At 36.3% G+C, this 15,651-nt stretch overlaps 1 protein-coding gene across 1 annotated transcript; it reads right to left on the reverse strand.

The window, feature by feature from the left end:
• Positions 1–373: 373 nt before the first annotated feature.
• LOC106879537 (G2/mitotic-specific cyclin-A) lies at positions 374–14,958 on the reverse strand. Its single transcript, XM_014929167.3, has 9 exons — positions 14,027–14,958; positions 11,978–12,224; positions 11,623–11,756; positions 10,338–10,561; positions 9,427–9,502; positions 7,209–7,340; positions 6,530–6,646; positions 3,821–3,954; positions 374–2,163 (listed from the first exon to the last, which is right to left on the reverse strand). The coding sequence occupies exons 1-9, from the start codon at positions 14,276–14,278 to the stop codon at positions 2,106–2,108; spliced, it is 1,374 nt and encodes a 457-aa protein (XP_014784653.1). The 5' UTR covers positions 14,279–14,958; the 3' UTR covers positions 374–2,105.
• Positions 14,959–15,651: the final 693 nt, after the last annotated feature.

The following is a 15,651-nucleotide window of genomic DNA, read 5'->3' on the forward strand; positions in this document are numbered from 1 at the left end:
TTTCCGACTATTATTTCTTTTAGAAAATTATATTATAGCATTTAACTACGAAAGAGAAGAAAAACGAAAAGTTGAAGTTAGCATTAGTGGGGCTTTCAAATTTAGAAAGATTTTAATGCATGGTAGCACATTAAACACAGAAACATGTATACAAAGAGAAAATAATAAATCAGCTTTAATTTGGATATGGTTTTTAAAGAATTTTTATACCTTAATCAGAGGAAGGGCAAACTCCACACTGAAACCCAGTGGAAACGGATGCAAAAATCCAGATCCCTTGGTTTTCAAAAGACCACAGACTCAATGAAAATTACCTAAGGATCAAATCATTTGGTTTTTAAAAAATTTTTAGAAATTAATACAAATTAGCCAGTTATGTATTTTTAAAATTTATTTACAAATAGCTTATATAAATTTTAGATAGCGATACCACCATTTACTTCATTTGAAAAATGGTGTGATTTCGGTGGAGTCCAGAAATTAAGGCATAATAGAAAGGCAGAGCTAATCTGAAAACTCAAGAAAGTGGACAAATATAAAAACACAAGGCAGGTATTCGCACACATTCTCACGAGGATTTTCTTCCTTTGTTACATCTTAAACCAGAGGTAAGAGTAAAGACAAACTACTCGGTTATGTACTTCTGACTACTCTACCAGCAAACTCCTGGGAGTAGGAATCCCATACACGACACAGGATTATGATGTGTTAGTGTCACGATACAAATCGACAGCTTTCACTGCAGGGGCTGACACTTCAGTGACTTTGCCATGAAAGGACTGCAATTTTCTAGATAACACTACACCCACCTGGCAAAAACCCCAACTTCTGATCCAAATCTACCTTAATAAAAAAATTAAAAAATCCATTGTCTTAATTATACCCTACAAAAAAAAAACAAAAAAAAATCAGTTAATGCTAAACAGGAAAGTACAACCACAGGACTGGTGCATAGGTCAATTTGAACCTCCAAGTTAAGCTGCACTAAAGCAGCTTCTCTAATTTTTTTTATTTAATTGCCACTAGCTATCTTCTTCACTTCCTACTCTACAGAGATTTACGCAAACTCAGAATTCTCCAAAGTGCTGCCCAATTCTTACCAACATTTTAGTAAATTAGCTCGTTTAAAAAAGTAAAAACAAAAATAAGAAAGAAAACCCTCACATGGAAGATCAGAATGAGAGATGAGAGCAAGAAATTTTGGGAAAAAGAAAATTATACAATATGAGTACATACAAAGTGACAATTACAGGTTTTATAACAAAAAAGCTGCCTCCCAAGAGCTGTACCAGAAGATCCAAGAGGGTTTGGATCTCATTTAACAACAAAGACCAAGTGAGTCGAGTAACCACAGGCCACCATCATTACTACACATAAACTATATATATATATATTCAACTTAGACACCCAGAACAAAAGATATTTAAAACACACCTAATATACATGATAGACTTCTTTTTGTAAATTATTAACACTATTAAAACATGCTTACATATATTAAATATACATACATCCAAATGGCTATACTATACACATTTAAGAACTATATACAGATAATAACCTAGAGCTTGTGTATATACATTTACATTATGTACATGACATTATGCAATATCATACACACACACACACAGTCACATATACACACTCCTGCACTTATCATACACCCTCGCACATCACAAACACACATATTACTACACAATGAATATTAAAAGTCATCTTTTTCTGTGTTCATACATGATTTACCCTTCATAGAAAATATGTACAAGTTTTGAAAACTTCTTTTAATTTGAAATGAAGGGGAGGAATTTAAAAAAAAAAAAAGGCTTTCTCGTTTCTGCATTAAAATAGACTAAAAATTCAGATTTCTTCAGTAGACAGAAGAGAAGACTAACTGGCATGGTCTACCTTGGTCTTACAAGTTCACATTTTACACTTTGATATCAAATCACTTTCGCATCGTATGCAAGAATATATATTCTTGGGAACAGAAGAAACTATATTCAGTCTTGTTTCTTCATACTTTTTCTACAAATTCAAAAAGAAATGAAACTGATGTGGAGAGTAGAAAAAATTACTTTTCTCTTTTCTTTTCTAATTTTTTTTTCTTAAGAGACCTTGAAATTTTTTATCTGTAATGGAGGAATTGTTGCCACCTTCAAGAACCTAGAAAAACAGAATAACAAAACCCATAGAAGTGCATTGCAAATGACAAGGATACAAGTATTAAGATCACCAAAATCAAATAAAAATATAAAATAAACTTTACTATAAGCACAAGGCCTGAAATTTGTGGGGGGGGGGGGGACAAGTCAATTACATCAACCCCAGTGCGAAACAGGTACTTAAAGCCACAAAGCATTTTGTCCAGCATACTTGTGATTCTGCTCGCTCACTGCTCTCAATAATAAGGATTTTAATTTTGGCATAAAGCTATCAATTTTGAGGTGAGAGGACAAATTGATTATATTGACCCCAGTGCTCAACTGGTACTTATTTTATCAACCCCCGAAAAAGTGAAAGGTAAAGTCAACTTCAGCAGAATTTGAATTCAGTGAGTCAGAAGAAATGCTAAGAATCCTCTCTGATGCATTAACAATTCTGCCTGCCCACCACCACCACCACCTTAATAATAACCTGAGACACACATGCACACAACTGTAGAAGTGCACAATAAAAGTGCTATGGTTGTGTGAAAAGTACATCAGTAAGATGCATCTGCAAGTAGTGTATGTAATTTAGCTGCTGGTCACTTCTGACTGGGCCGACTATATAAAGCGTGGGAATTAAGCAAACTTTTGATCAGTGTGACCATCACAAAGGATAGTTTACATCCAAAACTATGCTAAACACTTCTCTAAGATGCAGAAACCTGCCAAGTAAGTACTTTCATTATTATTTAATGTCCACTTTCCCAAACTTACATAGAATTTGTTGGAATAGATTTCATACAACTGGATTGCCCTTTCTGTTGCCAACCCTCATGCATTTTCGAGGAAGGTAATATTTCTCAGAGTCAGATATGTTTCTCACAGAAGACTGGAATTGAACAACATGTGTACGATGGTGATACTTGTTAACAACCTTCAAGTGATATCTAGACAAGAGTACACACAATGAGATTATTTCCATTTTCATCTACCAAATCCATTTACAAGATTATGATTGGCTGGGGACTATAGAACACATTTGTCCAAGGTGTCACACAATAGGGCTGAATCCAAGACCACATTGTTGGGAAGCAAGCCTCTCACCCACACAGTCAGACCTGCGTCCACTTCATTAGTGTTTACTTAAACTTAGCATTATTCTGACACACAGAATTTGAGGCAGATTTTCCATCGTTGGATGCATTCCTAATACCCTTATCTATTCCTAAGCAATACTGCCCCATGGCCAGACATGTTTTATGGAAGACTGAAAACAATGTGTGACAGTGATACTCATTTACAACCATTATGTAAAGTCAAGACGAGCACACACACACACACACAATGAGGATGTGTTTCTTCCAGTTTCTGCCTGCCAAATTCAGTCACAAGGATTTGGTTGATGCAGGGATATCACAGACACTTGACCAAGGTGCCATGCAATAGCACTGAACCCAAGATTATGTAGTTGGGAAGCAAGATTTTCAATCACATGACCACACCTGTACCTCATTTTCCTTCATTCTGATCCAATCTATGCATGATCAAAATCACAGAAACTTAGAATAAAATAAGCATGAAGATGTGGAGCACATAATACAACATGGAATGGTATAGTTAATGCTTATCAAAATGAAATTGTGAAAGAAAGCATGAGATGCTACAATACTTACTTGTCGGAACTGTATTTTAAATAAATTGCCTGTTGTGCATGCTTGCTTGCAGATTTGTGAGTTACATACAACAGTTTCACACACGATTGGAAGTCTGACACAGAATACCCAGTTAGCTGCTCAAGTTCACCAACCTAGAACCATGAGGAAGAGAGAGTGATAAGTATGAGAGAGAAGTGGGGAAGGGTAGCAAGCTTAAAAAGTATTAGAATAGGAGTAAACAAGAGCTTCGATATGAGAGCTCAACATGCAAGAAATTATATTTCTGATTCAGGTAGAAGCCCAGTAATTTCGAGTGGGCTGGGTTTATAGCAAATACCATCAACCTTCAAAAGGTCAAACTGCAAAGTTGACCCTGATGGGATTTGAACCTAAAGAGCTGAAAGAAATACACCAAAGCAGTTTTCCTATGCTGTAACAATTCTGCCAGCGAGCTTACATGATTATTATTTAATGTCATGGTCCTATGCCTGCATGGGTTGGACAATTTGACAGGCTCTGAAAAATACACTGAGCTCCAATGTCTGCTTTGGCATGGTTTCCGTGGCTGGATGCCTTTCCTGCTTCCAACCACTTCAGAGTGTACTGGGTTCCTTTTGCATCCATGCAGCCTACAAGGCCAAGATCCCTTTGACAGACTAGGGCTGGTGAATTTAAGTGTGAAAGCAGAGGCCAGAACAGAATCAGTTTCTTTCTTGTTGTAGAGGAGCCACATGGTTACCCACATTATAGAACACGGCAGGCGGAAGTGGCTGAGCATTCAAGTCACATGGTTAAAAACAAAAAAGGATATTTAGATAGTGTTGGTCATTGGTCACAGCCTCTTTATCTGTGGCTAAATTATACTGGGATGGTTAGGGGGCTGTCCAATAGAATAGAGATGTTAATGTCAGTGCATTGAGGCCCATTTCGATATTTTCTCACAACACAGGAGACAGCCCATGATACTTGAACTCAGAAAGAGAAGAATCAGAAGAAATGGAAGTTACCTAAATGCCCTAACAGCTATGGTAATCCACAAACCTGTGTTGAGAATCCATTACCCACTGAAAGGCAAGGCTGACACTGACCCTGGCAGGATTTGAACTGAACAGTCATCATCATCCTCATCACTGTCGTTTAACATCCGCTTTACATGGTGGCATGGGTTGGATGATTTAACTGAGGGCTGGCAAGTTAGAAGGCTGCACCAGGCTCTAATCTGACCGGGAAAAGTTTCTACAGCTGGATGCCCTTCCTAACGCCAACCACTCCGAGAGTGTAGTGGGTGCTTTTTACGTGCTACAGGCACGAGGGCCAGTCAGGCGGTACTGGCATCAACCACGCTTGAAACGGTGCTTTTTACATGTCACTGGCACGGGTGTCAATCAGGCGGTATTGACATCGGCCACGACAGGTCTTCGCACGTGCAGTTTATTGACCAATGATTGAAGGGTACCGGGCCGGTTATGCGACACTGGCATAGGCCACGGTTACGGTCTCGCTTGGCTTGCTCTGAACAGTGATAACCAGAATTAATCTCAAATCATTCTATCCACCAATGACTGCCAATTAGTCACCTACTTCTCATACATATGCTTATCTGCAATTAACATTTTTTCAGCTGCTCCTGATCCCCCCACCACCACTCCTTAACTCTCAAGTGTAAAAATAGAACATTATCAATGCCTAGAATTTAACAATTACTTCTCACAGGAAGAATCCGTCCCACACTGTACCCACAGACATTTCTTAGAGCTGGTCTCACTGGAAGGCGCCTCCCCACACACAGACACAGCAGAGAACCTCATCTCCTTTGAACCATTTGTGAATAAATCATTAAAGACAACTCCATAAATGAGAATGAACAGTGCTAACATATCTGTTAGGGAGGGCAATTAAGCCCTAATGCAGTTCATAGTGTCAAGTAGTTAGAGACAAAAAGGCACCCAGCAGTACAAAAAAAAAAAAAAAAAACAACAAAAAGGCATGGCTTTGCTTCCCAACCCCATGGTTGCAGGTTCAGTCCCATTGTATGGCACCTTGAGTGGATTTGGTAGATGGAAACTAACGACAGTCAAGTGTGTGTGTGTGTGTGTGTGTGTGTGTGTGTGTGTGTGTGTGTGTGTGTGTGTGTGTGTGTGTGCCTATGTCTGCATCCCCATAGCCTAGTGGTTTGACGAAAGAAACTGACAAATAGTCCTCACAGAAAAGAGTAAGTTCTGGGGTTGATTTTTTTTACTAAAAAACTGACCGAAACAAGTAAAAAAAAGATTGCTATAACCACCCAACCCACAAAATTTGGTGGTTTCCTGTATTGTATTTCCATGCTTGTGTAAGTTAAATTTTATTGAGGTGAATTTTCTACAGTTGAAGGCCCTTTTGTTGGCAACTCCCACCTGTTTCCAGTTAAGCTAATATTTCCCCATGACCAGATATTTTCACAGAATATTAGAAATGAATAACACTGCTTGTATATGACTGACACACATTTACAACTACCAGATGGTGTCAAAACAAGGAGACAAACATTCTCTCTCTCACACTTTCAGTCTACCAAATCCACTTACAAGGCTTTTGTCAGTTTGGGGCTACAATAGAAAACCCATGCAGTGGGACTGAACCCAAAACTATATGGGTGGGAAGCAAACTTAACCACACAGCCACATCTGCACTTATGTGGTTGTGTGCTTAATTGTCAATGATGAAATAAATATATAAATAACCTACCCAAGATACTTCACAGCCCAAAGTTTTGGCAGCGAGGAAGAAAGCAGCAGCAGCAATGATGCTAGGTTTATACTGGAGGTAAGGATCAGCATCCAGCAAGGTCAACTCAAGAAGAAACTGGAAAGTAGTGGGGCAAAAAAAAATTTAATTGAACAGAAAATGTATATTATATTATATTAAAATTTTCATCTTAAGGTACTATTTTCCTTTTGAAAATTAGTATTTATTTTGTAATAAGCACCAAAAAATTTGATAAAAGTTCAAATCAATTATTTTATGTAACCTTTTTTTCTTTATAATTCCCTTAGTGGCAAAAGTATACTTCCAAAATTACCCATCATACAAGTAGTTACTATATTTTCCAGCATACAAGTCAAATGTTTCAGACCAAAATTTACAGCCAGAAAAGGTAGATTGACTTATACTTGAAGACAACTTCGGAGGATTAAAAATTCAATAATGTGAAATGCAAGATTTGGAAAGATATTGACGATGTTTCAATGTTTACACCATATAAGACATCAACTTGTATGACGGAAAATGCAGTAAATAAAGAGCTGATAGAATCAAAGATATCTGAATAAGGAAATCTAAAAGGAAAACTTCAGACAAAAATGTGAGGAAATAAAAAAAAAAAAAACTGATGTATCACTGTTAAAAAGTTATTTAACCAACTTACTCTAGCCAAATACTGAAACTGTTTCTTGTCCAGTGTAGCTTCATGAAAATAGTGGTCCAAGAATGTTGTGGCAGTAGGAACAGCAACAGTGAATGACAAAACCTTCAAAATCAGTTGCTCCATTTTCAAAACCTGTTGAGGAAACAAAGATTCATAAATGCTGTTACTTTAGTGGCAATTCTAAATCTTTGAGACTGTAGCACTTGAAATACATTACTAATCTTCTATTTCAGTGGTATGTTTTAATTTAGATCACTTTAAAACAGAAAGATTGTATTGTAGAACCAAAAGTGTTCCCAGCAGCATGGTATCAAAAGGATTAAGTGACAATCCTTCTTCATCATCACTCATCCTTTTCTCACTACCACTACACTCACCGAGCACTCTTCACGTTTTTGCAGAACTTCCTTACCAACAAAGTTAAGGAAACTTTCACCATTTTTATTTTTCACTTCCATTAGAGCCTTCTATCCCTTTTTCACTTAGTCTCACTTTCGTCATGCAAGGAAAATGAGACCCCTTGGTACTGATGAATGGAGACAACACATGGCAGAGAGGGATCTTTAAGTCTTGTGAGGACAAGAAATGCTCATATGCTGATGTCATAAAATAGTGGTGATGAGCTGTCTGAGTGTACCCTCAAAGTACAAGGTGAATAGGAGTGTAGGTAGGTAGAGGTTGTAAGAGTGAGAGAAAGAGAGAGAATATAATTAAGAACAAGTGTAGAGGGATATGTAGGTGACAACTGGAGAAAATGGATACGGTTGAGGGGTAGATGTAGTGAATGAGGAATAAGGAGTAAGGTTATCAATGATGCACAAGTCTAAGGGAAGTAGGGGAGAATAGGAGAGGATTGACAGTGCAGAAAAGTTGGCATAAAATATCACATATTGAAAAGAATAAATACAAATTAATATGAACTTTGAGTTGGTAAGTTGGTACAAAGCTCACTTACACACATATATACCCAGTAATAGTGAAGAAAAAAAAACAAAAACTACATATTGTTACATGGATTTTCTCACCAAAGCTTCCAATAAAACATTCAGTAAAGCAGAGTTTCTACACAAAAAATTTTGAAGCACTGAATTGAAGGTGGGTCTGAAAGTCTCAGATGGCTTGTCCTCAATACTAGTTACAACATTTGTCAAAACACTGTCTTTCAAATTAAGTTTGAAAATGACGAATTTAGTGAATTTAAAATAGCATAAGGAACACATGAAATTTTGTTAGGTTTTAATTTAGACCTCTTTAAAACTAAGTTTATATCAGAACGAAGGCTGATCCCAGATGGGTTCATATCAGAAGGTAACTTTAGTCACAAATCATAAATCATTGATCAACACTATTCAGTTAATTAAAAAACCCTCAAAGCAGCAAACTGACAATCGTTAGCATGTTGGATAAAATGCTCAGCAGCATTTATTCCTCCTTTTTACATTGTGTTAAAATCCTGTTGAGGTAAACTTTAGCATTCATCTCTTGCAAGGTCGATAAAGAACCAGTCAATCATTGGGGTTGATGTACAATCAACTTTCCATACTAAAAATTGTTGGACCTGCATCAAAATTTTAAACAAAAAAAATACCTCGTTGCAACCAACACAATCCTCTAAATCTAAGGAAGAATTTATTTCAAGAATGTTTGCTCACTAACTGAACTACCTTAGTAGCCTAACTGAACACTTGAAATTAAACTAACATCAGACTGTAGCAAATGCAACCTACTTGTCATTTAATTAGACCTCCATATTGACATAAACTGAAGGTGATAGGAATGGAGTCAACAGAGTTTCATAGTTGACATTAAGGATCACTAGTTTCTTTAGTCTATTCAGGAGAACCAGCCATCTCCTGAAATAGTTTTTCAATACCTATTAAAACTACCTCAAATTCATTTTAAAACCGAAAATCTCACAGCATCATTTAGATGTTACTAATACTGTAATAGTAGTAAGATAGAAAAGAATTTGAGAGGAATTTAAGGAATTTCCAGTTCAAATATTACCGAGTCAATTCTGAAGATGCTGAGTTTAAACAGAATCCAGTGAGATAACCACAAAAACTAAGTACAAATGTTATCTTTCAGAAGGCAGAGATTAAATATCTTCAACAAGATATACAGCTTAAAAAAAAAATTAAAAAAAAAAAAAAAAAGCTATGCAATATTTACTTAATGAATTATTCAGCAGTAAATATTTGCAAAATCTAGCTCTTACCTGATTACGAGTGTAAGTGTCATCTGTGATATAAACAAATTCTCCAAGATCTGGTGCTTCAATTTCTTCAAATTTCCTAAATGTGAATCCAAAATAATAGTTCTGCATCACTGACAAAACTTATGTACTTTGTCCAATAAGAGGTTATTAGCTAAGACATGAACATAATGTTTGTCTACAAAAATATGGCTATAAAAGAGTTAAAGCAAGAAGTTTGTACTCTAGTACCAGGGTTGGTCTTGAGTGGGTTTACTTTTAAAATGGTTGAAACATTTCCCTGAGGAGACAACTTGTATATGATTGCTCAAGTTACGAAAAATTCTAACTAAAACCTTACTCAAATCACAACCTATTGTATCATGTATCACAAATAAAAGAGACTTGACAATGTAGTGCAAGATATAGACAAGACTGGTATGACTGGAATATCCTTGACCCCAAGCCTGCATCTGGGGTCAAAGGGAATGATTTTTACATTTAATGCCCACTTTTCCATGCCTGTAAGTGTCAGACGGAATTTGTTGAAGCAGATTTTCTACAGTCAGATGCCCTTCTTGTCGCCAACCCTCTCCTGACTCCAAGTAATATTGCTTCATAGCCAGACATCATTTCCATGGAAAACTTGAAACGATCATTGCTTGTATGATCGATGCTTGTTTACAGCCATTACACAAGATAGGGCTTCTTTCAGTTTCTGTCTACCAACTCCACCAGCCCAAAGTGCCAAACAAGGGGATAGTACCAGAGACCACATGGTCAGGAAGCAAGCACACAGCCGAACCTACATCTATAACCAGGCAATTCAGATTACTGTGATCCTATGAAAAATTCTAAGGAAGGTGGAAAAAGCGTCACCGTCATGAAGATACTATAATGTTAAGCTGTTCTTGAATAGAAATGGTAGAACTTACGATGCAATGAACATACATGCAGTCCCCAACAACTGTAGTTTTCCTCGATTGACAGCCATCACAGAGAGAAATCGGTCAATATAATTCACAGCCAGAAATAATGTATCTGAGAGCAATTTGTATTCTTCAGTCACTTCAACCAACCAGTCCACAAGAATGCTACGCATACTGTGAGTAATATCTGTCTGTTTATTCATATATGTTGGTCTGGGACGGTTTTTCTCCTGTAAAAATAATATCACATTGAAAGAATAAGCAATTTTTACAACTGACCTAAGATTTTACTATACAGTAAAAGATTAAAGACATCAGTAAAATGAACTGCAGACACATTGGGCAGGCAAAAAGGGTTAATGTTACTGTCTTTTACAGGTGCCAGTCCCTACCCCACCAACTTGAACACTAAGCACTAATAGATTACCTCTTCTCAACAACACAATCACTTTTGGATGAACTTCACTTGGAATGGGAAATGGTTGACAAAATTCCAACCAACTTATATATCACGGCATACTACCAATCTTAAATGAGCTCTAGTTGTTTATATCCCTCAATTCCTTCAGCATGTGTTTATCACTCTTCCTAAGCACCATAACCAACAAGTCACATCGCTCTCTCATCCCTATCCTGTCTACCGAATCAATACTATTCTGCTGTTCTTCACTCCCATATCACCAGTTACTCCCCATCACATATCCATCCCTCAAAACTTGTTCATTATATTCACTCTTCACAACATTCTTCCAACCTCTATTCACCCACATTCTGTGTTCTGTTGCTGCTCACTTTTATTCACTTCATACCTTGAGGGTTACACCACAATGTATTACCACTATTTTTTTTTAATCTCATTCCAGATCCACCCTAATTACTCCCAACCTTTTTTTCAAAAATTTGAGCAGTCATTGTAGTTCTACATTATGAAATTTATTGTTCTGCCTCTTCTCATAATTTAACTCATCTCTTAGGATTCATAGTCTTGCAAGCTACATGGCAACCTCACTGGTGCTGGTGCCATGAAAAGCACTAGTACATGCTGTAAAGTGGTTGTAGAAACCATGCCAAAGTAGACAGTGGAGCTTGATGCAGTCCTTGGACCTATTGTATCCTGTTAAACCATCCAACCCAAGCCAGTATGGGGACATGGCCATTAAATGAAATACAGTGATGACTTCACTGAAGATGAGGTGAGATACTCCTGACTACCATCATCTATCCCACATCAAAATTCCACATTCAAACAAAACCACAAGTAAAGATAACAATACAATGAATATGAACCAACCTCAGACTCTCGAATGTATTGGAAAATGTCATTTTTATAAGTATCATAGGGTGAAAGAGAATGTACGACTTCTTTAGTGTCACAGATACTTGATTGATCTAGGCTTGTATCAAGAACCATGGGAGACTCCAAATCTGCAAGAGGAAAAAAAAAAAACAAATGCAAAGTTAAATTTTTTTTCTTTCACATTTTTATGTGTTAAAAGAGACATACATAGAAAGTCTGAAAAAAGGCCTAACAAGTTTCATCTAGGTTCCAGCCCAGAAACTTACGAAATGTAGAGCTAAGTAGTGATTCTTACAGTGTACTATCATTTAGAATTATAGGCACCTTCAAGAATTCAATTCTAACTTACCCATTCCATAACTTTGTTCGAGACGGTCAAAGGGCTGTTTCGGAAGTGCAGTGACTGCAGCATGCATCTCAAGCTTGCCCTCAACAGCCAAATCCTCCTTAGAGAAGGACATATCTCCGGCAGATTCCGAGTTCTCTTCATTGTCCACGTGTATTTTGAAGCCTGACTTGCGAGGTATGTGATCATAGTCGGTAACTTTGTACTTCTGTTGAAAATCGTTTTCATCTTGTCCAGAAACAGACCCAAGCTAGAAATGTAAAAAATAATATGTAATATATCAGAGATGAAAAAAATGGCAATTTTATATTACCCCCAATTAATCTAATGATACTATGCACAAAAAACTTCTGCATCACTAAATTATTGCTGTGAGGGGAGCTTCTGCAAGGTCGCTATACTTGCTAGAAATGGATGCCAAAAGTCCCTCAAATCAAACTATCGTCTTAGAAGGGATAGCACACGATTAGAATGTCTGGTCAGGGAGCTACTGATCGATCAAGGTTAATCGCTAGCGCAGTTGAAACAACGTCTACAAACAAAAAAATAGCTTTATTACAGCAGGGTAGAGATGTCAAACCGAACCAACGACCTTGTTTCAATTCCCTGATGTAAACTTTCGTTTCGCTTACATTATTATTTAAAACGGAACACGAGCTTTATAAAACACATAGTATTATCATTTAGATAATGCGAATTAGAGTTTAAAAATCAGACGAGACAAAAACTAGTTATCTCAAACCCGCGACTCTACAGCTTAAGCCCATATCACTAAAAACTTTTCACCCATACCTCAGGAGTAAGTAGGTGGTTAATTACCAGTTACATATATTCGAATAGAACGGATCGCAAATATCGCAGCCATAGACAAAAGAGTCTCAAGGGCCAAGAAGAATATTTGGCGCCGGCACACACACAAAAAAAAACTATCGCATAAATGGTAACGCAAAACACGATAGGGAACAAAAGCGTATTCCTATAAGGAAAGAAGGATTCGGAGGAGAGCTGCTTTGTTAATTAATCTGGGAGGAGGGTGCCTGCAATTTACACCACGGATACAAAAAAAGCGAAAAAGTTGAATGAAATGAAAGATGCAATGGTGGAGGAGTTATCTGTCAAATACGGCGAAGTGGTTGTTTAATGGTGAAAGTTTGTGGTGGTGGTGATGGGGAGGCACTTGAGAGCTTTCCTTTTCTTTAGTAACAGCTGTGCGACAGTGAAGAAAGATGTGGCGGCCGACAAGCTCCACCGCCACAACAGAATAAAACGAGAAAATAAATAAACGCTAAAGTGTTACACCATCAGCTGAATACGTTTACCTATTTCATATAGGTTTCATGGATATACAGGTAAATCGATGTTATATGGAAAAAGAGGAAATTAAATAAGACGGTTTATGATTCAAAGACATTAATGACGTAAATGAAATCGAAACCGGGCCGCGAATTTTACTTCATGAGTACATAGAAGAGTTATTCAAATTTCTTCTTCATGAATTTGATTCACAAGGAGAGGAGTTTTTTTTTTTCCCCTCCTTTTAGAAAACATTTTCTTCTCTAAAGTTTGTATGCGTTTGGTGGATTTCATTACGAAAATGTACATTCTACATTCCTCGCAACCCACACTATATATCACGTTGGTAATGTAAATGGCTATGAATTTCTCATGAATGCATATGAACATTGCAGAAAAGTTCTTTAATCTCTACCTTAATATACATGCCATTTTAATCTTTTTCAATTTATGTAAGTGCTCACCTGAAACGCTTTACATTTATATTCTGATTAGGGTTAGCACCACAAGGTTTCGAACAGATGAAAGTACCCCACTACCACTTTTTTCCCACCTCACTGGCATAAAAAATTTTTAAAATAAAAAACTTAGAACACTGCTCTCGATCAAAGACCTTTTGAGCACTGCTACCAACATATTTTGGTAAATTTTTAGGACACTATGAAAAAACAAAAGCAAACAATGGTTTTGATTACTAAATTCATAAATTTTCGGAACAACGAAAGCAGAGAAGCTGCTACATACAAAAGTCATACATACCTTTGCATTTCTCAACGGGCGCTTTCGTTGTTGAGTTACCGGTACATTTTTGTCCAAATAGACATTCAGATCGCTGCCGACAGCACGGCCGAGTTCACCGAGGACTTCTCGTTTCTTTTGGTTTCGACCGAAACGAGACACTGCATCGTTTTCAGTTGGGACCCGGTTTTCATCATTGATTAATGTATTCTCCTTAAGTATTCTGGCAGGTTGTGCAAGTTGTCGGTTAGTGCCATTGTTTTGAAGCGACATTGTTGCAGTCTCTTTTCGTAATTTCTCTGTTCGTTGCTAGTGATATCTAGCTACCCACTTATATAATGTATATATGTTATATTTATAATTCTTGTAGATTATCTTCTTTTCTTTTTGTGTTAGTAATGTTAATAGTGTATGTGTATATGAGGGGTTGGATTCTTTTAGCTTGTTATCACTCAGAAATAATACCAATATATCTTTATAACTTTAAATTAAGCGATGTTTTGGAAACAATAACAAACACAGAAAGTGAAGAAATCGTTAGGAAAGAAAAAGAATAAGCGAACGCCCACGATGTAGAAGGAAGAAAAGAAAGCAAAATAACCAATATTAATAAAATACTTCCTTCCCTTTATACTTTGACGATGATATGAGAATATGTATGTATATATACATGAATAGCACTTCGTGATTTTGGGACAACTGAAGAAAGAAAAAATAAATAGCAGATACGGTTAAAGGGTAGAAAATGAAATTATTTAGCCGGACAATGAATCGTTTTAAACTGAGAAAAACAGAAAAGAGAATTTCTGCGTAAATATAATATATGGTGTTAAATATGTCCGTTGTTTTCGCTGATATAATCAGGAATTAAAAAAAAAAGAAAGTGAAATGGACAGTGCGACCAAAACCATAAATAAAATAAGAGCAGCCTGCTTTCTTCTCTTTAGCGTAGTAAGCCGTTTGTATGAGTTGTTCACGTTGAATTACCCGCTACACTTGAATTGACCAATAAATAGCGTGTATTCTCATCACGTGCTCTCTCGCTTGTTATTTTGAAAAATTCATACAAATCTTCTTAACAGTGGTTCGCTTTCCCCTTCCCTCATGCTATTGTGTGTGTGTGTGTGTATATATACATACATTTGATAACTGTGCGTGGGTGTATGTGATTGTGTATGCGCGTGTATACATACATACATATATATATATACACGCGCATATATATATATATATATATATATATATATATATATATATATATACACACATACATATATATATATACATACATACATATATATACATATATATATATAAATATATATATGTACATTTGAACATACACACTCACACACATAACGTGTTCGTTTGTTTAAGACATTTTTTTAAATGTCAGTTTCTTTTCTAATTAACCATTCAAAAGGGACTGTACTATGTCATGTTCACACACACACACATATGTATGTATATATACATATATATATATAGAGAGAGAGAGAGATGAATGTGTACATATCTATCTATCTATATACATACATACATACATACATACATATATATACATACTTACATATCTATAAATATAGAAACAGTAACACACACATACAGAGTATATAATATAGTTCTATAAAAATTACTAACAATTT

This window comes from Octopus bimaculoides, chromosome 7 (genome assembly GCF_046866305.1).
Source record: "Octopus bimaculoides isolate indiv1 chromosome 7, ASM4686630v1, whole genome shotgun sequence".
NCBI classification, from domain to species: Eukaryota; Metazoa; Mollusca; class Cephalopoda; order Octopoda; family Octopodidae; genus Octopus; species Octopus bimaculoides.